Here is a 25,821-nt window from a genome sequence, read left to right as displayed (position 1 = left end):
AAAGGAGGGCATTATGAGGCAGGCCTGGCACCAAGGCTGCAGGACCATTAGAGAGCCCAGAGCCCTGCCCTCTCTGAGCCAACAGCAATTACTCCACACCACTTGCATTTTAATTACTGTGACATCAGCTCGACACACTGTACTGTGTCAACAGAGGTTAACAGAGAGGACAGATCACAACCTGTGTTACTCTGGAGATGAGTTTCCTACAAAAACCCTTATTTCATGGGCTGACAGTAAACTCAGGCTTCTGTATCCATCCCCTTAGCCAAGTCTTTTTCCCCCAGTTGCCACCATGTGCAGGTATACCATGTTTCCCAGCCCCTGAGCCAAGTGACTTTATTGGCCGTTCCCAGGTGAGGCAAGGCGATTCACCGCTAGACAGGATCTGCTTTCAGCTCTTTATCATAAGAGGGGCCAAGGTGTCCAGGGAGAGGCCAGGGAGCTTTGTGTTGTTAATGGCACAGACAGTGTCCTCAGTGACTGGGAGGAGAGGAGGGAGAGGACCAATCGCTGCTCTGGAGCCTGGTAATTGCAAAGCCGATTCATCACACAACTATTGTAGCTCAGCTCCTTACAACAGAGACATTTATCTGAGCTAAAGAGAGACACAACATGACTACACTGGAGAGAGATATCAGGAAATACTGTGAAACTGCATAGTTTAACAATTAGAACACACAGCTAAAGCTGCCAAGGTAAAGGGTTCATGTTTGTGTTGCACCATCTTGGTTGAAGGTTACTTAAAAATCCATTAACACCAAAAAGGCAAAACTGCAGTCAAATAGCAGCTGTTTGGAATCTTAGAGAAAAGCATCTTGACATTCAAATATCTCGCCGTGATTTCCTTGTTATCTTTATCATTTTTGCACAACTGGTTGCGAGAGTCAATCCTGCTGGCAGGTCAATCTTCATATTTGAAGATTGAAACAACCTACTTAACAACTGTTATTGTGGTTTGTAATAGTGTTGATGTCCACTTGATGAAGCCAAATTTGTACTCAAGAAAGGTCAAAATCAAACATTTAAATTTACTGAGAACATACATGTACATTTCTTCTTTCAATTCCTCGGTGCCCTCCAGTCATATTTTCAGTGTTTTTTTCACATCAATGTGTAACAGCTTAAACTGCAAAAAGTAGTCGCCTGGATTCAACAAGCTGGGTTAGAAATGAGTAGCCATAATATTTTATTTTAGACACTTAAAGTATAAGTGAAAGCACTCACTTCAATACTCCCTCATATGGAAAGTAACTTGTGATTTATGGAGAACTTGGGAAACTGTGGACAGAATACTTGACGCTGAAGCAAATGCATCATCTGATTTGCGTAGTGAAATCAGCTGGACTTCTTTTCATGGCTAACGTAACCAGCACTGACGGAGTGGGTGCACCTGTACATCCCCACCCCCACACACAACCTCATGTAGGTCAACAGAGAGTCTAGACGCACACACACACTCAAAGTGTATGAACACATACCTAATGGACACCCACACAGATGGAAAGACACACACACACACAAATGCAACCCCATTTTGAACAAAGATTCGTTCAAACATGCACACACAGCCTGAAACCCCACAGGGTTCAGGAGGACCTCGGCTTCCCTCTGACAGCCATCTGTAAGCAATCTAAACTCTTTACTCATCTGCTTTTCCCCAAGCCCCCCCACCTGATTGATGAGTGAAACGTTCACCCGTTCTGCAACACACTGACTGTCCCATGCAGTTTTTTCATGAATACAACAAAACTTCAGAGTGCTGAGTTAGAGCTGGGTTGTAAAATAAAGTCAGGACATGTGATGATGCAGTCGAACCTTTGGGTGTAGGTGGAGTACAGCTGCTGAGCAGTAAGTCTTTCGTTAATAACTACGCTCACGTATGATTTTTTTTTGTTTATAAACTTGATAAAAACAAAGATAGGAAGTGAACAACATGTTGCAAAAGTAAAGGAACAAGTAAAAACTAAGGAATTCAAATGAAATATTTTTAAAGTGCTGCCGATGCCATTGTCTTGTCATGCTAGTGCTATGAGTGAGCAAATCAGCGTGATTGATGGTACTAAAACACGAGTGAATACATTTCCCCCCCCCCCCTCCCTCCTTCCCTCTCTCGTCTTTTGTGTCTGTCTTTCTGTTCCCAGTAGGTCGTCTGGTGTGAGAAGAGAAGCATCCAGAAGCTGAGATGAGAGCAGAGAGCACAGAGGGAAGGCATCTGTACGCTTGCTGACAGGAAAGAGAAAGATGGAGCAGAAAAATTAAGAAGTTCCTGAGTTGAAAAAAAAAAAAAAAGAACAGAAAAACAAGAAAAAAGAAAACGAAGCGGCGCCAAAATATTTGCACTTTCTCCTCCCTATGTTTGACATTTTATCTGTTTGTATGTGTTTTTTTTTTCTCTTGAAGTGACTGAAAAGTTCTAGGTAAGAATAAGAATATATTTGTAAAAAAAAATGACTCACCACTGGAAGATGCGTCTGTCACCACATTTCCCCTTGTGTTTAGTCTGCTGTTGTGATTCGTTCTGTTCTCGCATAACAGGAACAGGTACTAACACACATTTTGTGGCTATTAAATTCAACTTACATTTCCACTGTTACATATAACAGCTCACACAGGCCAGTGGTCACTCACTAAAGAGGAGCTTAGGGTGAGTCACATTCAGCCCAAATGTTGCTCGGGAAACTCAAAAGGAAGAGCTACGGCAATGCAGACCAATTTAGACAAATGTGTACTGTTGTAGTCAGCATGCAATATGAAGTGAACAACATGTATTAGAACTGAACTGTGACCATGATGTCTAATTTATATGCACAGGATTAGCTGTATGAATCCCCTTGCACTATACAGAACTTTCTGGATGCGTAAACATTTTGGCTTAAGAATCTGATCTTTGTGAACAATGTCTGAAGTGTGTTATGTCACACCAGTGCTGGGAGAACCTAGCTTTAAGGAAGTCATTATTTTACAGGCTTAACACACTTAACACTTACTTACAAATGTACTTTATGCGCAACCCAAAAACAATGGAAGACTCACATATCAGAAGGTTGTCTGCACAAGATTACTTGAGATTTCCATTGTTTTTCTGCTTTTGATGTGACATTTGTGCTAACAAAAAATGAAACAGTTGTAGTTATGAAAACACAATCAATACAAACAACAGAAAAATCTGTAGCCGCTGTAAGTAACAACAAAATATGAGTATTTTTAAAGCCCCTCCCAAACACTGGTACCGCACATATACTGAGTCAGCAGTATACTAACACAGCTTAACCCTGTAGCACCCAGCAGGTAAAACATTTCTACATGCTTGTGGCACTATGAAGATATTAAAGCTGCATTAATTAATTTGTGACCACTAGGGGGCAAATGCAATCCAAAACAAGGGAGGCACAACCCTGAGCTTTGATTGTCTAATAAAGTTGGTAAGGCTAACACATTAGCAGACAGTTGCCTCTTGACAGATGTAGCCAACACTGACCAATTTTACCATCCTCAGTCCAATATTTACACTTTTTAGCTTTTTTGGTGCCCTCCAACTACTGAGGGACATGTCTAGTTTTTCAGCTGCTAAATGCTCCACTATGTTCAGCAGCCCATTGCTGACTGGGTGAATAATATACCCACTCTGTCATAGCTCATTTCCTAAAAACATCTTGATGAGGGAGAGCGAGCTGTAAATAATCGGAATCATAATCATGAAAACAAACAGTTAAAAGAACTTTAGCTGCAGAGTTAGCTAATAAGTCTCTGAGTTCATCTGTACTAGAGAGCATTTAATGCTGTTTTATGAAAAATATTGATTAATGCAGCTTTAAGTTCAAACCACAGTTAAGGTCATTGGTTTAGACATGTCACACTGTTGCTCTCTGTGTGAATTTATGTCATGTTACATGTCAATATGACTAGTAATATTACTCCACAAAGACAACGTTAGTATTGAAAAACAGTTAAAGAATCTGGGGGTTTCAGTATGTTAATGTTGAATTCCGAATGTTTTTGAATTTTTTGAAATGTGGTTGGTGATCATGGGCTCATCGGGCTCTACTGGTTACCTTTACAAATCACAAAAACATAAAGAAATCTCTGAAAAAGACCCCCTGGTGGGGATTTTATTTTTCCAAAACAGATTACAGTGCAGAGAATGAGTTTTTAATATTCTTAATAGTACCAGGAAAAAGAGGTAGCACAGATGACTAAACCCAACCGGTAAATGGAGTAAGATGTTTACATGGCTCAGTATTCCGTTAACATCAGCTTATTTCAGCTGTCATATTCACGTTTATCCCAGTTATTGTAAACAACATGTGGCATTTACAAATGCCAGTTCCTAAAATAAATATTTGAGTCTCCCCAGTAATATCAGAGTACATTTTGTGTATGTAAACACCTTCATTGTCTGTCCTCCAACAGTTGATGTTAGCCCTGCTCTGTGAAACACTTACCACCACACATACTTGGAGCTTTGCCACCTTATGTAAGACAATGCAGTAAGTCTTTTAAAATACTCCCCAGGGTGTCCGATTAATCGGAAAATAACTGAGTAGGGAGGAAAAACACTAGAAAAAGAAATTTCCTCCTCACATTTGGGAACAATTCACTTTCAAAATTGGAGAATGATGAGTTTTCAATTGTGGTCTGAATGCTTGTGTTTTGTGTGTGTGTGTGTATTTTTTAAGTTGTGTATTTCTTAGCATATTCCCAAGAGTCATTGCAGCAACTCATTAACGTAAGACAAAAAAAACTCCTATTGTAAATATGTACAATAACCTTTGTTTGTTTGTCTGTTTTACTAAATCTCTTTGTGGGGCATATGGGTCATTTTGGCTTATTGTAAAAAATATTCACATTTCACAGCGTTTTGTCTCGTCAGACCTTAGACCTACTACAGTAGCTAATTTACGACACTGAAATGCTTAGACCAGACTGGATGTTATAAGCTCTGACCACTGTTTATTTTATCTGTGATGGGGTTATTTGACCATTTCAACTTGTGTTTTATGAGTCCCGGCATAATCACTATATACGGTCAACAATGTATACAGTATCTGGTCCTTAATCCCCCACAATCACTGCTCCAGTCAGGTCAAATTTGAACTGGATTCTTATGCCAAGAATGAGAAAAGAAACTTCTTTCCTTGCGGGCTGTGCAGGCTCTCCTGAGTGCCTGCTTCAGTCCAGGTTTGAACACTGGGCTTGTGTGTCTGCTGAAATGCTTCCAGACGCCGCTGAGCTGCAGATCACATGAGAGATCTAAAACAACCTAACAGGCTAGTAATCACTGCTAATCATGATGGGGGACGTATAGTGAAGGGAGCTTACAGATGACAGTCAGTCTGATGGGGAGAAGCTCAGACTGTCTTGCTTTTCCACTGCGAAGCCCCAGCAGGCTTGTCAAGACCTCAAAAGATCTCGGAGTGTTTTGGCAATATTTCTTATTCATTGCTGAAGAAATTAGATATGTTGGAAAACAAAACACTGAGACGTGTTGTCTTTGGGTGAAACTGGTCAATGTAAATTATGTGGCTTGAAGTGCAGCTGTTTGGCTAAGCAATGAAAATGCTCCTCCACTCTGATATAGGCCTCATTTCCTGAGCTATCTGAACCTGTGTCACAATAGACAGACTAAACAACAGAAAGGGCTGTTTTTAGAGACAAGCATATAGTCACTGATAAAAAGCTAGAGTTTATGAAGTGCATCTTGGCACACAACAGTAGCTTACACCTGGCCTGTATCACTTTTCTGGGGAGTGTGTGAGTTTTTTCCCACCTTAAACTGTGACATAAATTTAAAGCAGCCATAATGAGAAAAAGGTGTGTTGCTACCCTACATTCAGAACAACTGAGAAACAAACATGCCAGTTGTTTCTTACTAAAGACCCCACTGTGACAAAATAAGGAGTTGGTTTTGGCTACCAGGCCATTAAAACCTCAGATAAAGCTATCATTTCACTCTTGCAGAGGCATATGAAAACAATGAACACAGTACATGGTTCCTAAGCACTATTTTACAAGTCAGCATTACTAGAAATGTAAAAGTATTTTTAAAAAGCTTCTTAATTATGAAATGGAAACAACATTAAAATGGATTTTTCTTATCCAGAATACAGTGGTTCACTGCTCTTCCCACATAGTTGCCACAGTCATATTAGAAAAACAACAACAAAAGCAACAATCCAATACCGCATCTATTCAACCTGTGCTCAGTTTGGACTTGTGTGCAAATGAAAAGCATTTAGAGTCTTACTGAAGGCAAGCTCCATGAGAGGAGGGAGAAGGAATCAATACTGACCCCTACTGGTGAAGATAGTTCACTGCATTGTCCAAGTTCACACATTGAACCACAAAGTTAGGATGGCGTTTACACACACACACACACACACACACACACACACACCAAGCAAACTGAATTTTCAGAACTGAGAATAAATGTTTCAAAAGAATAATGGCCTCTTTTCTTAATTTTACTGAGAACTCAGCTACTTAAATATGAAGGCTTTATGATATTTGTATATCATGAAAACTAAGGAAATTGGTAGGTACTCTTACTTGAACACTACAAATGACTAAAGATAGATGCTATGGTTGCTATTAATATTAATTAGTTAATTGTCTCCTTCCTTGAATGTTGAAACTACAAAGATGTACTCCGTTTGGCCTGTTGATTTGCATGTGGTGTGAGATCCTCTGATTTAGTGATGAGACTTCAAAGGTGCGGATGTTGTCAGTGCATGATGGGAAGCGGAGGGCTTTGGGGGTGAGGTAGGCGGTGATGGGGTGGTTTGGAAATGGGGGAGGAAGCGAGTGGGAAGAGAAGGTTGTATCACAGATGAAATTGGAGCTGAGAGGCAGCTGCAGTACATCTGTCTTGTACTGACACATGTGGCATTTGACTTCCAGTGTGAAGTTCAAAAGAGTTTTATAATGACGCAGCTGCTTAGGGATGTATGTGTGTGTTTTCTCCTTTGTTGAAGGTGGGGTGGAGGGTAGGTGGGTTTGATAGGTGAGGAATGGAATTTGGGGTTTTGAAAGTGACGTGTGGGCAGTACAGGTGCTGCATGCTGTTTCAGGAAGTTTATAACTTGTGTTTTTGTGCCAGTCACCTACCAAAAGTGTGAACAATTTGGAAGCACTCAGAGATTTCACTCTTAAAAATGGCATACTACCCAAAAAATACTAGAATTCAGGACATCTAGACATAAAGGAACAAGCCTCTCATTCACTAAAAATCTTAACGACATGGAGTTGCTCCGTTAGAGCCCCATAAAACAACTCATTATTTCACATTTCCCACATGTTTTGCTAGTGATGAGTAATTTTATTTTTTTTTCTCCTTTGTGCATTGAAACACTTAGAAACAGATCAAAAACACCATTACAGGTAATTAGAGAGGGCCATTAGCTTGTGCGATAGCTAAACATTAGCGGCGGGGGGATGATGGTACACACTGCTAACCATTTGTGCCTGATGCCCTCTGCGCCTGCAGCAGCACCTGCACAGCAGCCTGAGTGCAGGGTCAGCGGGTTGCCTGCCAGGAGGCCAGGGCTCAGAGGTCAGAGGTCATGTTCCAGACAGGCGTATCCACACGCTGATTGAGAACTCAGCTGCAGGAACAGAACTTGCAGGTGGACGCTGCATTTTACCCCCCAGTGCTAACTGCTCTTTCCTCTTTTTTTGTGCTCATATTTGCTCTACTATGCTTGGAACACTACAGATTTGCGTTACATGTCGGAATGCTGGGTAGATTTTCATCATAAATAAAAAAACTGGAGGTAAGGAGTTGGCAGGTACATTCACTAATAAATCCCAGTTTGTGAATTTAGAGAATTTCAGTTGTAGAAAAAAAAAAAAAAAAAAAGGATTGTAGTTTAAAAGCATTGTATTTTACGCCCTGTGATGTAAATGAATAATAAAAAAAGCAAAATATGAGATATTGAATATTTTGAAAGGTTAATAAGAAATAAAGATTTGAAATGTGAAACTAGTACTGTTTTTAAGTGTACAGTTTTATGGGAGGTCTTTTGTTTTCTGTCTTCAAAACAATTCAAGTATTTCACATATGAGTCAGTGCAAATTATCTGCTTTTCATCAGCTCCTGGCCTAAGGGGGCACTTAATATTTTTTTAGCATATTTTGCCAAAGTTTTATGATAAAGATCATTATCATGCACAAATGACGTGGTTTGTGGCGAGGCTGGGGAATGTATCCTCATCCGACATTATGATTAAGTTCATCTTTCTAATTGTATTTATTTGGATCATGTAACTTGGCCGGAAAAAGCAGTTCCTGCCCATTTGGATTTGTTCAAGAGGCAGGTGTGTGTATGTGTAGGTGTGTGTGTGTGTGTGTGTGTGTGTACCTAACATCATGATATCACATGCAGAGTCACACAACCTGTACTTTCTTTATGGATGCACCTCATGTGCACACATACAGCCTATACAATTCATAGAGACGTGTTTGCACATGCTGACATGGACGCATACAAACATACACACTGGGATAACAGTCATTCAGTTACACTGGATTTGATTAAACTTCATCGATGTGAAGAAATGAACGGACACGGGACATGCCAATAATAACGATGCAATTCATCAACTGAAACTAAAGCCACAACACTGACTTAATGAGATTTCTGCAAGACCTTAAGTAATGTATGACTTCATAGGTGGTAAATAACAGGGAAGAATAAGTACAATACATGGATACACTATGGGAAAAAACTTTAAAATATAGCAAACACAGACTGCTGTCCAAACCTGTTTAAAACATGGTGCTTAAATCAAATTCAGAATAAGCAAAAAAAAAAATAAAATAAAAAAAATAAAAAATCAAGAAGTTTATGTTATAAAACATGAAACATCTTATCTTTGGATTGTTTTCAGTTGAGTATATGTCAAGAACCTTCCTTCTAAAAGGCAGTTTTTCCTCGCCACTGTCGCCAAGTGCTTGCTCAAGGGGGAATGTTGGGCTCTCTCTATTTACAATTTAATTAAAGAGTTTGGTCTAGACATGCTCAAATTGGAAAGTGTCATGAGATAACTTTTGTTGTGAATTGGCGCTATATAAATAAATTGAATTGAATTGAACTGAAGAACGATTAGCAAATTATCATTTTTTTATTTGACTCATGGTTCACTTGTTTTTTTTGGAATGGGGGTTGAATAATGAACATGAACTACTAGATTATACAAACATAAAAATAAAAAATCCCCACATACATCTGGACGGCTTTAGGGTTAAATGCTCCATCGCCCACCCACCCATTTGGTCGTTGCTCATTTTATCGCTTTGATCAGGATGAGTCTGGGTTTGGGATTATTCTAATATGTGCAATATTGCTTCTGTCACAGCTCCAGGGTGGACTGACAGATGTTGGAAACTGATACATCCAGAGTTTCCATTTACACCAACAGGCAGACGGACAGCAGGGAGCATTTTAGGCCAGTATGAGGAGGAAGAGAGGGTGTATACACACATATATACGTCATCCTGGCACTGTCCGTTAAATCCTCCAGGCTCTACATTGTCACAGCATTGTGTGATGGGTGTTGCCTTTTAAGACTATCCTTGAAAGCACCACACAGTATGTCAACCTCAGTCAGCAAATCCCGATCCACATTGTGAGATTAAGTTTGCTGCCATTTACATTTCATTTCTCTGCGGTTGCCATTTAATTATAACCAAATTAAAACCATATTTATCATACGTCAAGTTAGCTCTTTTTAGAAATCCAGTTCAGATGGGTTAGTGGATGAATATTTATATTCCTTCATTAGACAGCAGCCATTTTTCTACTATTTCCCATTTCCAAACAGATAAAAGGGACGCAGATGCATGTGTTTAAAAGACTCAGTCATAACAACTATTACCTTGCACAGACATTAATCACAAATTACTCACGTGTCAGTAGATTATTGAAAGGAAAAAGCTGTCAGTGGTGTTTTATTATGTAGCGACCTGGAGCAGAAATGCTCATTGAGAAACCCTACAGAGACTTGTTGGAGAAACCACAGACATTTACACGAACGCAATAACAAAGTATTTAACTAGTACTGCGTTTACTTTTTCACCTTTCAAAAACGTGATTATGAACTGTAGAATAAGTTGCAAAACAAATTTCACTGTCTTAGAGAGTCATTTTTCATAATTTCCATATCCTGTAAGTACTTGCATAAAAGAGTTTCAAGTGTTAGTTGGATAAATTAAGAAATGCATGATTCTGTCTGATGCTGTGATTTCATTGGTTCCTAGAAAGACATTTGTAGATGCAATGCCATTAATGTGTGTCACTACACTCTTGAATTTTTCATCATCACAGGACAAAGTCACGCACACACACACACGAAGCATGTGGCTGTGTTATTGCCAAAATGGCAACTCAGTGCGCCAGATAAGACACCTTTTGGCTCTGACTTGGGAACAGTTGTTGTGTTTCAAGAGAGGTAATATGAGGTTTGAGTGCAGCAGATAATCTGATCCCTAGTCAGTTAAAGCTCAGGATGTCGATCAGCTGGTCCATGAGAACCACAGGACGCCCACGGCTGCCATTCTGACAGGACTGCCCCAAATTCACCAGCTGGGTGTGACTTCATCACTGGACTCACTGGTCGAGTGTGTGTGCACAGTTCCCAGTAGTGGTGTGTATACTCAGGAAAATTTACACATTCATATCTGAAACTCAGGGATGAAGACGGGATCTACTCAGGAGCAGTGGTGAGAACCTGACGTATATATACACACAGACTTATACAAATTGATATAGATGTAGAAAATGAATATGAAGACTTTTCCGCATGATGTGTTTTTAATTCTATAAGCAGTTAAGGTATCCGCCAGGATTTTACTAGAGCCGTCGTACGAGGATCAGATCAGATCAGGGAGCAGAACCTCCTGACATCTAGTTTACTGACAAAGTTTAATTACATGTTTAATTTTGCCTCCATATTCAATATGTGAATGAACTGTATTCACTACTTGTTGATGTCTGATGAGTCTGCAAGTGGAACATTTTGATGAGTGACTGTTCATCTCATAGCAATAAATAACTGGATTTCCTTTCCCACTGACAATCTGCCTGCTTTACTCCACAGCACAGGTAAGTTGACTTAAAAATCAACTTAAATGGAATGGATTGTGGTGTCTTATAGCATTAACACACAGAAAGATGGCTTTTTGTCTATTATTAACAGCCTAAAATATTCTACACAAAGCGTGTTTCTCTGCTGTAATGCCTGTACTGTGCAACAAGGTTTTCTAATTCTGCCATCACTTGGATTCTTTAGAGCAGAAAAAGTCAGCAGAAGTTAAATGCACCAACAGCTTGAGGGACTGATACCCCGTCTCACCCAAACAAATGGTGTCCCAGGAGGTTTGTTTGTTTTGTTTGCTTTAGCCCTTTTCCTACAAATGAACCGTCTGACAGACAAAGCACTAACACTCACTTGTGGGAATCAAAATTCTGTACATGTTGCCAGTGTGTGAAAATACTGTGGTTCCTGCTATCCTCGATCTTCAGAAATAGTCAAAGGATTGCTTATGTTTGAAGAAACATGAGGGGTCTGAGAGGTTAGACACTGAGCTCACATAAAATTTTAATAAAATAAAATAATTTTACTTACAGTTTGATTTATTTTATGCTGCTCGTTAAACATAACTGAATGAGTCTTGAATGCGCTTGATACATTTTCATGGTAAATCAATAAATGTCCCTCACCTCAATACTGTCACAGAGCCATCTGACAGCCACACTCCTGACCTCCATCCTGGCAGCGGTGCTCGGCTCCCTGCAGATCGGCTACCACACCGGCAATGTCAATGCTCCAGCCAAGGTGAGCCGGACAGACACGAGCTGAGGAGCAGATATGACATGATTAAGCTCTATCCAAGAAAAAAAAACATTCATTAGTATCTTTGTCAATGATGAAATACAAATCCATTCATTCCAAATGTATTTTTAATATATACACATGAATTCTACAAGACTTTGCAGGGAGGCCACAAAGGGTCCAAGTTTCAACAAAAATGAAGTTTGCAGTGAACTGCAATAAAAAGCTAGACAAATAGACAGCGTAGTCCTGACTGATAGTATGAGGCCAATATCATCCCAAAAAATATATGCAGTGGGGGATGTTGGAAAAACTGTGGGACCATCATTCAAACCTCTCACAGCCTCAATAAAACAGTGAATAAACTTAACAATCCCTTGAACTCCACGGCTCAGCTCCATGGCTGGATGTGCTGGGTCTGCTGGGTTTGCTTTTTCACAGTTGGACTGCACTTCTGTGCCACATCTTCACATTTAACCTTTAAGGAATCCACACTCTTATGTTCTACATTCCTCACAACACTTAACCCACAGTAGTACATCAGCAACAGCTGTTTCACAAGAAATGATTAATACTTTAAAGAACTGCAGATTGGGTCTACTGATGCTGCTCGTCTTTTGATTTTACAACTGTGTAGATCATCGAGGAGTTTTTCAACCACACCTGGAGAGCCAGGCACAACCAGTCAATGCCAGATCACAGCCTGACTCTCCTGTGGTCACTCTCTGTCAGCATTAAAGACTTTGGAGCCTTGCTGGGCTCACTGGGGGTCAAATATCTGGCAGATTCATATGGAAGGTAAAAACAGGAGGAAAAAATAGTTTTCCTACATAATTTCTATCATGTTTTTAATTTTTTTCATTTCTCTTGTCATCCCTGAAGACGTAACTCCATCCTCATAGTGAACTGCCTCTCTGTGGCGGGAGCGTGCCTGATGTCTGCCTCCAAAGCCAGCAAATCATTTGAGATTCTCATCCTGGGGCGTATGCTGTTTGGGCTCTTCTGCGGTCTTGTGATGAGTCTTAATCCACTTTACATCCAGGAAGTGTCCCCCACAAATCTGAGAGGAGCCTTCGCTACACTCAACCAGGTGTCCTTTGCTTCGGGCATCCTGGTGGGAATGGTGAGAACTGTGCTGGAAATCCTCAGTTCTATGACACCTTGTCCTCCCATTTTCTTTTTCAAGGGAGTCAATGTCTTCCAATGTCTTCTGAGGTTCTAGGTTCTATGTTGCTGGCAAGGCTAGATCAGCTACATTTGTTAAAACTGTGGAAGAACGATGCATCATATCAGAGTGATACAATATGGGGAGTTTGCCGTGACTGAAACCAGGGAAATTCAGTGAAAACTTTGGCGGTGGTGATGCTAATTTGGGGTGAACATTATTTAGAGAAGTCATACAGACAATGATATATATTTCTTGCATTTTGTGTTGTTGAGTCCTGCTTTGATCATCCAGATAAGTAAAACTGTCAAACAAGGTTCCTGTATTTATTTGATGCAGGTGGCTGGTCTGGAGACAATGTTGGGTACAGAGCATTACTGGGCCATGATGCTGTCCTTGTCTCTGATCCCAGCCCTGATACAGTACCTGGTCTTGCCTTTCTACCCTGAGAGCCCCCGCTACCTGCTCATCAACCGGGCAGAAGACAGCAAGGCGGAGGCTGGTGGGTCTCAAGGGCTCTGATGTTTTTAAACTACACCTTTCACATGACCAGTCACATTATTTCCATTTCAGCCATTAAGCTAGAGTTATATCAAGATGTCCAACAGGGCAACAGTCATACAGAGAGGGAGAGAGATTCTGCTTTGATTTCTTAGAGATGAGCTGAAGAACTTTTATCATGAGCTGTTAGATTCACTGCTGACTTTCAGGAATGAAAACATGGAAATGCTTTTAATGCACTCTATTATCTTGGCTTTATATATACCACAACACCTCTTTGAAAGAGCACGTTGTTTTAACCCTGCAGCCCTGCTGAGGCTGAGAGGCAGCACAGACAAGGTGTTTGCTGAGCTGGAAGAGATGAAGGAAGAGGCTGCGCACACTCAGAGCGGCGTCACAATACACGAGTTCTTCAAGAAGCGTCGCTACAAGCAGCCAATTATCATCGTCCTCATCATCAACTTGGGCAGCCAGCTGTCGGGATTCAATGCGGTCGGTGGTAAAATCCTATATGTCAATGAAAAGTTTACTACACTCGCTCACTGTATGGCCAAGATTTCCATTGCAGTGATGTAGTATTTACCCAATAAATTATTCAGGCTCACACTCGCTGGTTCCTACTCACATTTTGGGGCAGTGTTTCTAAAAATGATGCCCCAGTAATCCACCAAGTTAAAAAAAAAAATCCCTGCTCCTTTTTTCCAGATCATCAATTATTCCACCAGAATGTTCCAGGCCAAGTTTGACGAGGCCAAATACCTGACTCTGGGCGTGGGGGCTGTCAACGTGACCTTTACTTTGGTGGCAGTGAGTACAAAATCTAGCATGACCATAGCAGCTCACAGTCTTATTCATAACAATATTATATCAGCCTCTCATTGTAAACTCAACAGTCTTGTCAGCAAACTTTAAATCTACTAAAAAATACAAGTTGTGACAGTTCATAGATTTTGCCACAAATTGGAATAAAATCTTGGTAAAAGCGTGATGATAAAAGCGTGGTGACAATTTACTCATGAATGGTTTAAAAGCATGAGCCACAACAGAAAAATGTGAGCAGAGTCTCCACCGTGTTGTTTTGTCCTTTCAAGTTCTTCCTGATGGAAAGGGCAGGAAGGAGGCGGCTGCTCCTGACTGGTTTCATTTCCATAGCAGTGTGCAACTTACTCATGACCATAGTTGATTCTGTCCTGGTAAGATCATGTTAGCATGAATGTTATTTTCATTTGTGCAGGAAATGTTTTTGCTTAAAATGAGTAATGTTTGACAAACAGACATTCACTTGACAAAATGACCTTAAAATAAACCATGGTACATTTAATAGAATGATTTTCAATTTAAATCCCCCATTGTCTTTTTGAAATCCAGCAACATAAGGTCAGATTAAAATTTAAGAGAATATAAAGTGAGCTATAATAAAAGCTCAATTTTCACTGAATTATTACAAACTTTCCTATCCACCACGCAGCACCTGGTCCCAGAGCTGCGGAGCCTGCAGGTCCTGCTGGTTTTCTGCCTAATTTCAGCCTATGAGCTGGGCCCTGGCCCCATCTCCTGGTTCATCGCTGCTGAGCTCTTTGACCAGCCTGGCAGACCCATCGCCATGGCCTTCACTAGCATGCTCAACTGGGGAGGGAAGTTTGTTCTGGCACTCCTCTTCCCTCCATTACTGGTGGGTTTATACTGCTGGCCTACACTGCTGTATGAGTTAAACTTCAGGGGTGGATTTCTTGTTTGCTTTCGCAAGTTCCCTTGCACCTTAGAGACATGGCTGTTAAAGACAAGCTATAAATCTGTTCAATCTATTATATTGCCTACAAAAGTATACTGTGTGGTGTAAAACAGAAATAAATCCTGTAAATGGTAAATAGGTATAAATCTGTTGCTAAATCCTATAAAATCAAGTTGAAATAATACCAATTAAACTAACAGTTAACCAGGGAAACATCTGCACGACACAATGAAGAAGAGGTGGCGGCCAGCATGGAAATAACACCAAGAAATCAAATAGTCTTTCCTCCTCTGGTGTAAAAGTGTTTTAATTCCTTTTGTGTATTCTTTTTCCTTCTTTCTGTCAATGTTACTCTTCTTTATTAGAATGTCTTGTTTACACTGTGTAAATATATTGCTCAGAAAGTTTGATTTGATTAAACAGGTCACGAACCCTGACAAAACTAACACCCCGCTGTGTCTCTCCCACACTCAGAAAATCTGCGGTGCGTATGTCTACCTCCTCTTCATGACTGTGGCTCTGTTCGCCTTCACCTTCACCTGGATTCGCCTCCCGGAGACAAAAGGCCGCACATTCGATGACATTGCAGAGGAGTTCAGAGGAGCAGAGGGAATTCCTCTACACAATAAGAGTGGATTCAACACTTTCACCTGACCGACCAGCCCCTACTGGATCTAGCTGTGGTCATGCTGTTAAAGGGTCAATTCACCCATTTTTACCTGAACAAACCAAATATTAGGGTGGGTAACCAGACAGATTTGGTTTTATTCACTCAAGTTTAGAATTACATTTAAGTCTGTGTTGCTTCACAGCATTAAAAAAAAAAAAAAAAGACTTCTGTAAAGCATGCGATGGTTCTTTGAAAAAACAATGCTGTAGTTATTCAGAATAATCCACAAATTTCACTGTTAACAGTTTTCATTTAAAAGAATCTCCCTAAAGCAAACAAAATCTGGAAACTACCCCGAGTAACTACAATATTATTTCTGGAAGGACATTTTCAAAACTCAGAGCACCAAAAATAAAATTCCTTTTCTAAATAACGTGGGTGAACTGACTGTTTAACCTTCCAAAAGTTCATGCCACAGGACAAACTGTTGTCTCACCTGGAGAACACAGATGAGTCAAAGTACAGAGTGTACTGTGCAGTCTTGAAGAAGCTGGCGTTGTGTTAATTTATTCATCTTATCTGCAACACTGCTCTGATTATGAAGACTGAAAGTGTACACTGAATGATATTTGCATGTTTTGAGGCATTCTGTAATGACTGTATTGTTATTTTGTAAAGAGATGTTGACTTATGAGGGGCAAACAGGGGATGTTTACAAACACATCAAATGTAGAGGCTCTACATTTTCTTCTCTTATATTACAGGGACTAAGATTGTTTCACTGGATGCATTTAGATGACAGCAGGTGTCATTTATGTAAATAAACATACTGTTAATGGGGAATTTCTGCATTTTTAAACCTGGGGAAGCCTGAACAAAAACCTTTTTTATTTAATTGGAAACAAGTCTCATTCAGGGACAAGTCTTGCTCTGAAGAAGTTGCACGAAGACACCCGTGGAAACAGGAGTCAAAGCTGGAGAGAGGAACTCCAACTGGTAGCAAGAATTTACTTCCAAAGTCATTAATGCTTTGCTAATTTCAACAGTCCAGATGAGGGCACGACTGCAACAACTCATCTCCCTGATCTCTCATGTTGTCGTTGGCAAAAAAAAAAAAAAAGTGGTTACATTGCAGCCGATTTAACGGATCGATCAATTACAATGATTATTTTTGTCATGCATTTAAGCTTGATTAGATAGAACTGGATTATACGGTGGGTGGGAAGAAAACAGCTATTTTCTGGTCCTGCCTCAGATCAGTCCCTCCAAACAAAAATCTTTCCTTGAATTTGGATTTCTTGCTGCACAGACAGAGGAGCCTTTCAAGTCATTGTTGGTCTGTGAAATCTCACATATCTCCAAACTGTGTACACTTGTAAGATATCTGCGAAAACCAACCACAGTTGTGTGAATAAATATTTTATCCAAAATTATCTACTGTGACTTGCAGGAACTGCGAGGGGAAGTGGAGCCAGGAGGTCAGATTATTGCACTCGTTCATTCAAAGTCAGCTTCTAATAACAGCTCTAACAAACAGTCCTGGTCTGAGCACAGTCAGCTTCAAAAAGATGATTGTTATGACTGATTGTTAATGTAAGATTTGAACAAACGTATTTCTAAAATTGACAGTAAGGAAGAAAAATGACCATGATAAGCAAAGTCAGTTGAGATCACACTCAGCACTGACCATGTTAACTACTTCTACAAGGCAGCTATTCAAGGAAAAAGTAAACAGCAGAGCGAGATTTGAATCCGCCAGGATTCACGCAGCTCACCCTGCAAAAGTATGAAAACAGTGCCATCTACTGGAGCAAACTGTACATGACATTATGTTAATTAAGCTACTGCATAATAATATATACTTTGGCAACCTGTCAGATCCCTTAAAAACTGAGAAAATGAAATAAAAAGTAACTGATATTCAACTTGTAATTGCAGTACTCTCACTTGAGTCACCAACACAACTCTCATGAATCTGCATCCATGTTTGCTCCCTGCGGGTTGATTTCAGCCACATTATCCCAACCGCTTAGTACCTGCACTGCTGCACAACTCAGAAACAGGTTTCTTTAGCTAAAAAAACAAAAACAAAAACACTGGCCTCATTTTGAACTCCAATTTAAAATGTAAAAATATTAAACTTTGAATGTATTATTGTCATCTTTAAATAGTGCTTCATGTTCAATAAAAAACCTGAAACAAACAGCTGTATTCATGTAGAATTTTAGACAAATAAATTTATGCATTTATTCTTTATTGAACTGCAGTCCAAATGAACAATACTGAAAATAAAGAAAACAATAATAACTCCAATAAGGGGTTATCTATTTATGTTTGGGAACTTCTCCTTTCAGCTTCAAGATTCAAAATGTTAATACCTCTTTAAGAACTGAAAAGTATCTTCTTAAAACGTGTTTACACTTGTGCATTAGAGGACAAACAGTCTCGTCAAGAAACCAAACTTGATCGGGTGCAAGAAATCACTTTTCAGTAAAACCAGTGAAGAGATATCATTCATTTTGCATTGATCACCACATATATCACTGAGAAACAGCTTGACAGGATGACAAACCTGGAATTACAGTGAATGCACATGACAGTGATGGACTGCAGGGGGACCCCAAACACAACATTTACTCCCATTGCGGACACATAAGAAATTCAAAGCATCACAATGCAGAGACACTCCCCCCTGCAGCTCTTCATATCCATGTATCTATTAGAGACTCTGGCACTTTGTGTCCAACAGAACATGGATATTATCATCACCAGACGAGGCCTCCTAAGTTTATTAGTTGTTGTACTGTGGAGTGCAGGTAACTTACAATAATATTATTATATTTATAATAATATTAATATTATTATATTACTATCTTTTATGACTTGATGAAGTTCATTAGCATTTTAAAAATGTCACAAAATGACAAGAATAAAATGGTTGCCATGAAAGGATTGTTGATCTGCCCATTGATCTTAGGTCTAACGACTGGGAGTGATGTGACCCAGACTGACAAGCTGTGGAAAAACGAGGGTGACGTTGGTTTTAATACGACAGCAAACGGGATCAGAGGTCGTCACGCACTGCAGAGACACGCCCACCAGTGACTCCTCACACCTCACGACAGTTAGTTCTCACACTGACAGTTACAGTACATGAGACTTTAAACATGGACATTATCCAACACGGTCTCCTCAGCTTCTTATTTCTGCTCTGGAACAAAGGTAAACATCTTAGGCTGACAAATATGGCTGAAATCAAAACTGACAAAAGAAACTGTGTGTCAAAGCTCAGTGGATGTCTGTAAAATCACAAGAAAAAGAAACAAAACCCATCATCAATGTTCAATGCATTTAATTCTTTCCTGTTCTTTTTACACTCAGGACTGACTGATGGAAGTGATGTGACCCAGACTGACATACTGTGGAAAAGAGAAGGCGAAGACGCAACAATGAACTGTAGCCACACAAAGGGTGCTACCTACAGCCAGATGTACTGGTACAGACAGCTGCCAGGAGAAACGATGAAGCAGATCGTCTTCACTAGAGCTGGCATAGAAAATCAGTACTTTGGAAGTTTCAGCAAAGAGAAATTCTCAGCCACCAAACCTGATGTTGAGAGTGGGACATTCACAGTGAAGAATGTGGCGCCAGGAGACAAAGGCTTGTATTTCTGTGCTGTTAGTCAACACAGTGATACAGACACATGTGAAAGCTGAACAAAAACCCCAGTGCAGTCGCTGCACCACTGTTTCCAAAGCTAATTATCTCATGTACTGCAGGGGGACCTCGAGGACCACAAACACTCCACGTTCCACTTTGATTCCTCACGTTGGTTTTAATACGACAGAAAACCGGATCAGAGATCGTCACGCACTGCAGAGACACGCCCACCAGCGACTCTTCACACCTCACGACAGTTAGTTCTCACACTGACAGTTACAGTACATGAGACTTTAAACATGGACATTATCCAACACGGTCTCCTCAGCTTCTTATTTCTGCTCTGGAACAAAGGTAAACATCTTAGGCTGAGAATTATGGCTGAAATCAAAACTGACATAAGAAACTGTGAGTCAAAGCTCAGTGGATGTCCGTAAAATCACAAAAAAAAAAAGAAATAAAACCCATCATCAATGTTCAATGCATTTAATTCTTTCCTCTTCTTTTTACACTCAGGACTGACTGATGGAAGTGATGTGACCCAGACTGACATACTGTGGAAAAACGAGGGCGAAGACGCAACAATGAACTGCAGCCACACAAAGGATATTAACTACAGCCAGATGTACTGGTACAGACAGCTGCCAGGAGAAACGATGAAGCAGATCGTCTACACTAGAGCTGGCATAGAAAATCACGACTTTGGAAGTTTCAGCAAAGAAAAATTCTCAGCCACCAAACCTGATGCTCAGAGTGGGACATTCACAGTGAAGAATCTGGTGCCAGGAGACAAAGGCTTGTATTTCTGTGCTGTTAGTCAACACAGTGATACAGACACATGTGGAAGCTGAACAAAAACCCCAGTGTGCCGTTAGCAGAGCTGATACGATTATCTCATGTACTGCAGGGGGAACTCGAGGACCACAAATCCTCCCTGATGCACTGTGTGGATTTTAATACAGAAGCTAACAGGACTGAACATGACACATGACACTCCCCCACCTGCAGTGCTTTAGATCTCTGCCTACTCTGACAGCTATGTTAGACCTCCTGCAGTCTCTGAACTGCACAACATGGAAATCATCAAACGTGTTCTTCTCATACTTTTGCTCTGGATTAAAGGTATGACGCACCTGCAACATTATAATCTTTAAGCTTTGTTAGGTCAACAAGTGAAAACATTAAACAGTCTACTGTTCAAACAGGTCTAACTGCTGGCAGCGATGTGACCCAGACTGACATACTGTGGAAAAACAAGGGTGAAGACGCAACAATGAACTGCAGCCACACAAAGGGTGCTGGCTACAATGACATGTACTGGTACAGACAGCTGCCAGGAGAAACGATGAAGCAGATCGTCCTCACCAGAGCTGGCTTAGAAAATCAGTACTTTGGAAGTTTTAACAAAGAGAAATTCTCAGCCACCAAACCTGATCCTGAGAGTGGGACATTCACAGTGAAGAATCTGGTGCCAGGAGACAAAGGCTTGTATTTCTGTGCTGTTAGTGAACACAGTGATACAGACACATGTGAAAGCTGAACAAAAACCCCAGTGTGCCGTTAGCAGAGCTGATACGATTATCTCATGTACTGCAGGGGGACCTCGAGGACCACAAACACTCCACGTTCCACTTTGATTCCTCACGTTGGTTTTAATACGACAGCAAACGGGATCAGAGATCGTCACGCGCTGCAGAGACACGCCCACCAGCGACTCCTCACACCTCACGACAGTTAGTTCTCACACTGACAGTTACAGTACATGAGACTTTAAACATGGACATTATCCAACACGGTCTCCTCAGCTTCTTATTTCTGCTCTGGAACGAAGGTAAACATCTTAGGCTGAGAATTATGGCTGAAATCAAAACTGACATAAGAAACTGTGTGTCAAAGCTCAGTGGATGTCTGTAAAACCACAAGAAAAAAAAGAAACAAAACCCATCATCAACGTTCAATGCATTTAATTCTTTCCTGTTCTTTTTACACTCAGGACTGACTGATGGAAGTGATGTGACCCAGACTGACATACTGTGGAAAAGAGAAGGCGAACAGATCGTCCTCACTAGAGCTGGCATAGAAGATCATGACTTTGGAAGTTTCAGCAAAGAAAAATTCTCAGCCACCAAACCTGATGCTCAGAGTGGGACATTCACAGTGAAGAATCTGGTGCCAGGAGACAAAGGCTTGTATTTCTGTGCTGTTAGTAAACACAGTGATACAGACACATGTGAAAGCTGAACAAAAACCCCAGTGCAGTCGTTGCACCACTGTTTTCAAAGCTAATTATCTCATGTACTGTAGGGGGACCTCTAGGACTACCAATTCTCAAAGTTAAACTTCAATCAAATGCCACACTGCATATGGTACTCCCATCTGCGTGCTTTGTTTCTGTGACGACACTGACAGTTCTGTGTTTGACTTACTGGATATGGACATTACGAATTAGGCTTGTATTTCTGTGCTGTTAGTGAACACAGTGATACCGACCAGCACAGCAGACTTGTAACACTGTTCTATTCTTCTATCTCCTCAATGTTGTGTAATTACCTGACAACACAGTTATTACTGAAACTGCACTACAACACACACACAAATAACAACTGTCTGACACTGAATAAAATGTTTATTGCCATCTTTTTAAGAATCCCTATGAGTCTCACCCAAACATTTATTATCCAATTCAAAGATACATGTATGGACCCTTTAACAACACACAGAAGAGCCTCAAAAGTACTTCACGATGGGACTCAGTGCAATAGGAGAGAGAACGAGATGACGAGAAGAATAGAAAGAAAAAAACAGGTAAGAAGGTTCATATGATTGCAGAGGAGATCAGAATCATGCGACATTAAACAAATGAAAGGAGAAAAACAACTGACCCTATCATCAGGTACAGTATGGTGACAGCACTCCTCCCTCCCCTCTGATGAAGCGATGACGCCGTCCCTCTCTGACACCTCCTCTGTTCATTATACTCTTAACGGTGATGCAATCCTGTCTACAGGTGCTGTAACAGTAAGCTGATGGTAGAGTCTAAAATCTAAACTTGGTCAACATGATCGTCATGGTCTTTATATTTTGTTTTCTTCATCTGCCAGGAAATAAGGGTGAGAAACACAAGAATATTCCAAAAAGTAACATGTGGCACAGCTAATGATTTCATTGTTTAAAATCTTGTCTGCTTGTTCCACAGGTGACTCTAAAACCAACAGCATCCTCCAAACGCCTCCTTTCATCATAAAGAAAACTGCTCAGTCTGTTGTCAGTGGGATCAACTGTTCACACAACATCGCAAGTTATCAAGTTATTCTCTGGTACAAACAAGACAAACATAAAACTCTCAAGCTCCTGGGATATCTGAACTTGAACGTCCCATACCCCGAGGACGACGTGAAAGGAAAGATCAGCTTTGATGGGGATGGTCGTACAAAGTCGAGCCTCACAATTTCCAGTCTTTCATTAGATGACAGTGGTGTGTATTTCTGTGCTGCCAGTTAGCACAGTGCTGAAGATTCCCCTTATGTCAATACAAAAACTCTCCTTTGTTTGTCTGCCAAGATGAACAAAACGTTCAGACGTCTTGAACACCTGCAGCCGCCCTCAATCTAAACCAACCCTTTGGGATTTCATTTTAACTTCTTTAACTCAGCTCTAACCCCCTCTGACGTCATGCAAGAGGCCCACAGACATTCACTGTAATGCTTTGATGTGCACAGCATAATGTTTGGGATGTTGCCTCATGACTGAATAAGACTTCAGACTTCATCATAAATGCAAAAATGTACCCACATTTTATTATGTCAAGCCAGTACAGATCTATGTTCCACAATCTGTTTTAAAGATGATATCAAAACATATGTCATCTTGGGCATGTCAGTGGCCCCCTACAGCTCATGAGTGTAATTCATGAGCTGTAGGGGGCCTTTTAGTAACACGCATGTTCCTGTTTACACTGACAATTTTAAAGCGGTGACATTTCCAACTGAGACGCTTCATATCTTCGTAACTTCTACACATAAGACTCCAGCAGAACATGGACATTATTATCAAACAAAACCTCTTCATATCATCACTCTTCTTGCTGTGGACTGCAGGTAATTTACAATAAAATGAACCTTTATAAGAGAAAGTTTACATTGAATTCTTATTTCATGTTTTTTGCTCAGTTTATAATTCACTGTTACTCTGTTGCACACAATCCCAGACAAAAATTAAATCCAGAACACTGAATGAAAGTTGATAATTGCTAAATTTCAATATTATACACAGGTCTAATTTCTGGCAGCGATGTGACCCAGACAGACATACTGTGGAAAAGAGAGGGCGAAGACGCAACAATGAACTGCAGCCACACAAAGGGTGCTAACTACAACGAGATGTACTGGTACAGACAGCTGCCAGGAGAAACGATGAAGCAGATCGTCCTCACCAGAGCTGGCTTAGAAAATCAGTACTTCGGAAGTTTCAGCAAAGAGAAATTCTCAGCCACCAAACCTGATGCTGAGAGTGGGACATTCACAGTGAGGAATCTGGTGCCAGGAGACAAAGGCTTGTATTTCTGTGCTGTTAGTAAACACAGTGATACAGACACATGTGAAAGCTGAACAAAAACCCCAGTGCAGTCGTTGCACCACTGTTTCCAAAGCTAATTATCTCATATACTGCAGGGGGACCTCTAGGACTACAAATTCTCACAAATGACACTCCCACCTGCGTGCTTTGTTTCCATAACAACACTGACAGTTCAGGGCCCCCTACAGCTCATGAATTACATTCATGTACCCTTTAGTAACACGCATGTTCCTGTTTACCCACAGACTGATAATTTTAAAGCGGTGACACTTCGAACTGCGACGCTTCATATCTCTGTAACTTCTATATGTTAGACTCCAGCAGAACATGGACATTATTATCAAACAAAACCTCTTCATATCGTCACTCTTCTTGCTGTGGACTGCAGGTAATTTACAATAAAAAGATCTTTTATAACAGAAAACTTACACTGAATTATTATTTCATGTTTTTTGCTCAGTTTAGAATTCACTGTAACTCTGTTGCAAGCAATCTCAGATAAGAACGAAATCCAAAACACCAAATGAAAGTTTATAATTGCTAAATTTCACTATTACACACACAGGTCGAACTGTTGGGAGTGATGTGACCCAGACTGACATACTGTGGAAGCATGAAGGCAACAACGCAACAATAAACTGCAGCCACAAAAAGGGTGGCAGCTACTTCCAGATGTACTGGTACAGACAGCTGCCAGGAGAAACGATGAAGCAGATCGTGTTCACTACTGCAAGGAACAAACCTGACTTTGAACCAGACTTCAGAGATGAGAGGTTCTCAACCACCAAACCTGATGTTGAGAGTGGGACATTCACAGTGAAGAATCTGGTGCCAGGAGACAAAGGCTTGTATTTCTGTGCTGTTAGTCAACACAGTGATACAGACACATGTGAAAGCTGAACAAAAACCCCAGTGAAGTCATTGCACCACTGTTTCCAAAGCTAATTATCTCATATACTGCAGGGGGACCTCTAGGACTACAAATTCTCACAAATGACACTCCCACCTGCGTGCTTTGTTTCCATAACAACACTGACAGTTCAGGGCCCCCTACAGCTCATGAATAAAATTCATGTACCCTTTAGTAACACGCATGTTCCTGTTTACCCACAGACTGACAATTTTAAAGCAGTGACACTTCGAACTGCGACGCTTCATATCTCTGTAACTTCTATATGTAAGACTCCAGCAGAACATGGACATTATTATCAAACAAAACCTCTTCATATCATCACTCTTCTTGCTGTGGACTGCAGGTAATTTACAATAAAATTAGCTTTTATAACAGAAAGCTTATACTGAATTATTGTTTCATGTTTTTTCTCAGTTTAAAATTCACTGTAACTCTGTTGCAAGTGATCCCAGACAAGAATAAAATCCAGAACACTGAATGAAAGTTTTTAATTGCTAAATTTCAATATTACACACAGGTCGAATTGCTGGGAGTGATGTGACCCAGACTGACATACTGTGGAAGCATGAAGGAAACAATGCAACAATAAACTGCAGCCACAAAAAGGGTGCTCTCTACTTCCATATGTACTGGTACAGACAGCTGCCAGGAGAAACGATGAAGCAGATCGTGTTCACTACTGCAAGGAACAAACCTGACTTTGAACCAGACTTCAGAGATGAGAGATTCTCAACCACCAAACCTGATGTTGAGAGTGGGACATTCACAGTGAAGAATCTGGTGCCAGGAGACAAAGGCTTGTATTTCTGTGCTGTTAGTCAACACAGTGATACA

At 40.5% G+C, this 25,821-nt stretch overlaps 3 protein-coding genes and 2 gene segments (V, D, J or C); 4 read left to right on the top strand and 1 right to left on the bottom strand.

The window, feature by feature from the left end:
- Positions 1-4,360, top strand: part of smoc1 (SPARC related modular calcium binding 1) — a 44,443-nt gene extending 40,083 nt beyond the window's left edge. For 5 of the 6 annotated variants that reach the window (XM_046413425.1, XM_046413423.1, XM_046413422.1 and 2 more), the window contains one exon: positions 2,145-4,360. In XM_046413425.1, coding sequence (XP_046269381.1) covers positions 2,145-2,184 — 40 coding nt within the window. In that variant the 3' untranslated portion in view covers positions 2,185-4,360. The remainder of the gene's footprint in view (positions 1-2,144) is intronic. The other variant, XM_046413421.1, reaches the window with a different exon arrangement.
- The window catches only part of ccdc177 (coiled-coil domain containing 177), a 110,053-nt gene that overhangs the window by 56,913 nt on the left and 27,319 nt on the right, over positions 1-25,821 (bottom strand). For both annotated transcript variants that reach the window (XM_046413414.1, XM_046413413.1), the window contains exon 2: positions 11,720-11,854. The gene's annotated coding sequence lies outside the window, so the exon portion shown is untranslated. The remainder of the gene's footprint in view (positions 1-11,719; positions 11,855-25,821) is intronic.
- Positions 11,360-15,883, top strand: LOC124072191 (solute carrier family 2, facilitated glucose transporter member 1). The gene is made up of 10 exons (XM_046413429.1): positions 11,360-11,374; positions 11,736-11,834; positions 12,469-12,629; positions 12,714-12,954; positions 13,336-13,498; positions 13,805-13,989; positions 14,203-14,304; positions 14,589-14,690; positions 14,966-15,169; positions 15,704-15,883. The coding sequence occupies exons 1-10, from the start codon at positions 11,360-11,362 to the stop codon at positions 15,881-15,883; spliced, it is 1,452 nt and encodes a 483-aa protein (XP_046269385.1).
- LOC124072200 lies at positions 18,880-19,619 on the top strand. The segment is given in 2 exon segments: positions 18,880-19,061; positions 19,221-19,619. Coding segments are annotated over 2 exon segments (390 nt in total).
- LOC124072201 lies at positions 19,730-20,493 on the top strand. The segment is given in 2 exon segments: positions 19,730-19,853; positions 20,016-20,493. Coding segments are annotated over 2 exon segments (390 nt in total).

Source organism: Scatophagus argus, chromosome 15 (assembly GCF_020382885.2).
Source record: "Scatophagus argus isolate fScaArg1 chromosome 15, fScaArg1.pri, whole genome shotgun sequence".
Lineage (NCBI taxonomy): Eukaryota > Metazoa > Chordata > Actinopteri > Scatophagidae > Scatophagus > Scatophagus argus.
Note: the sequence above shows the minus strand (reverse complement) of the source record. Positions and strands in the feature narration are given on the sequence as shown.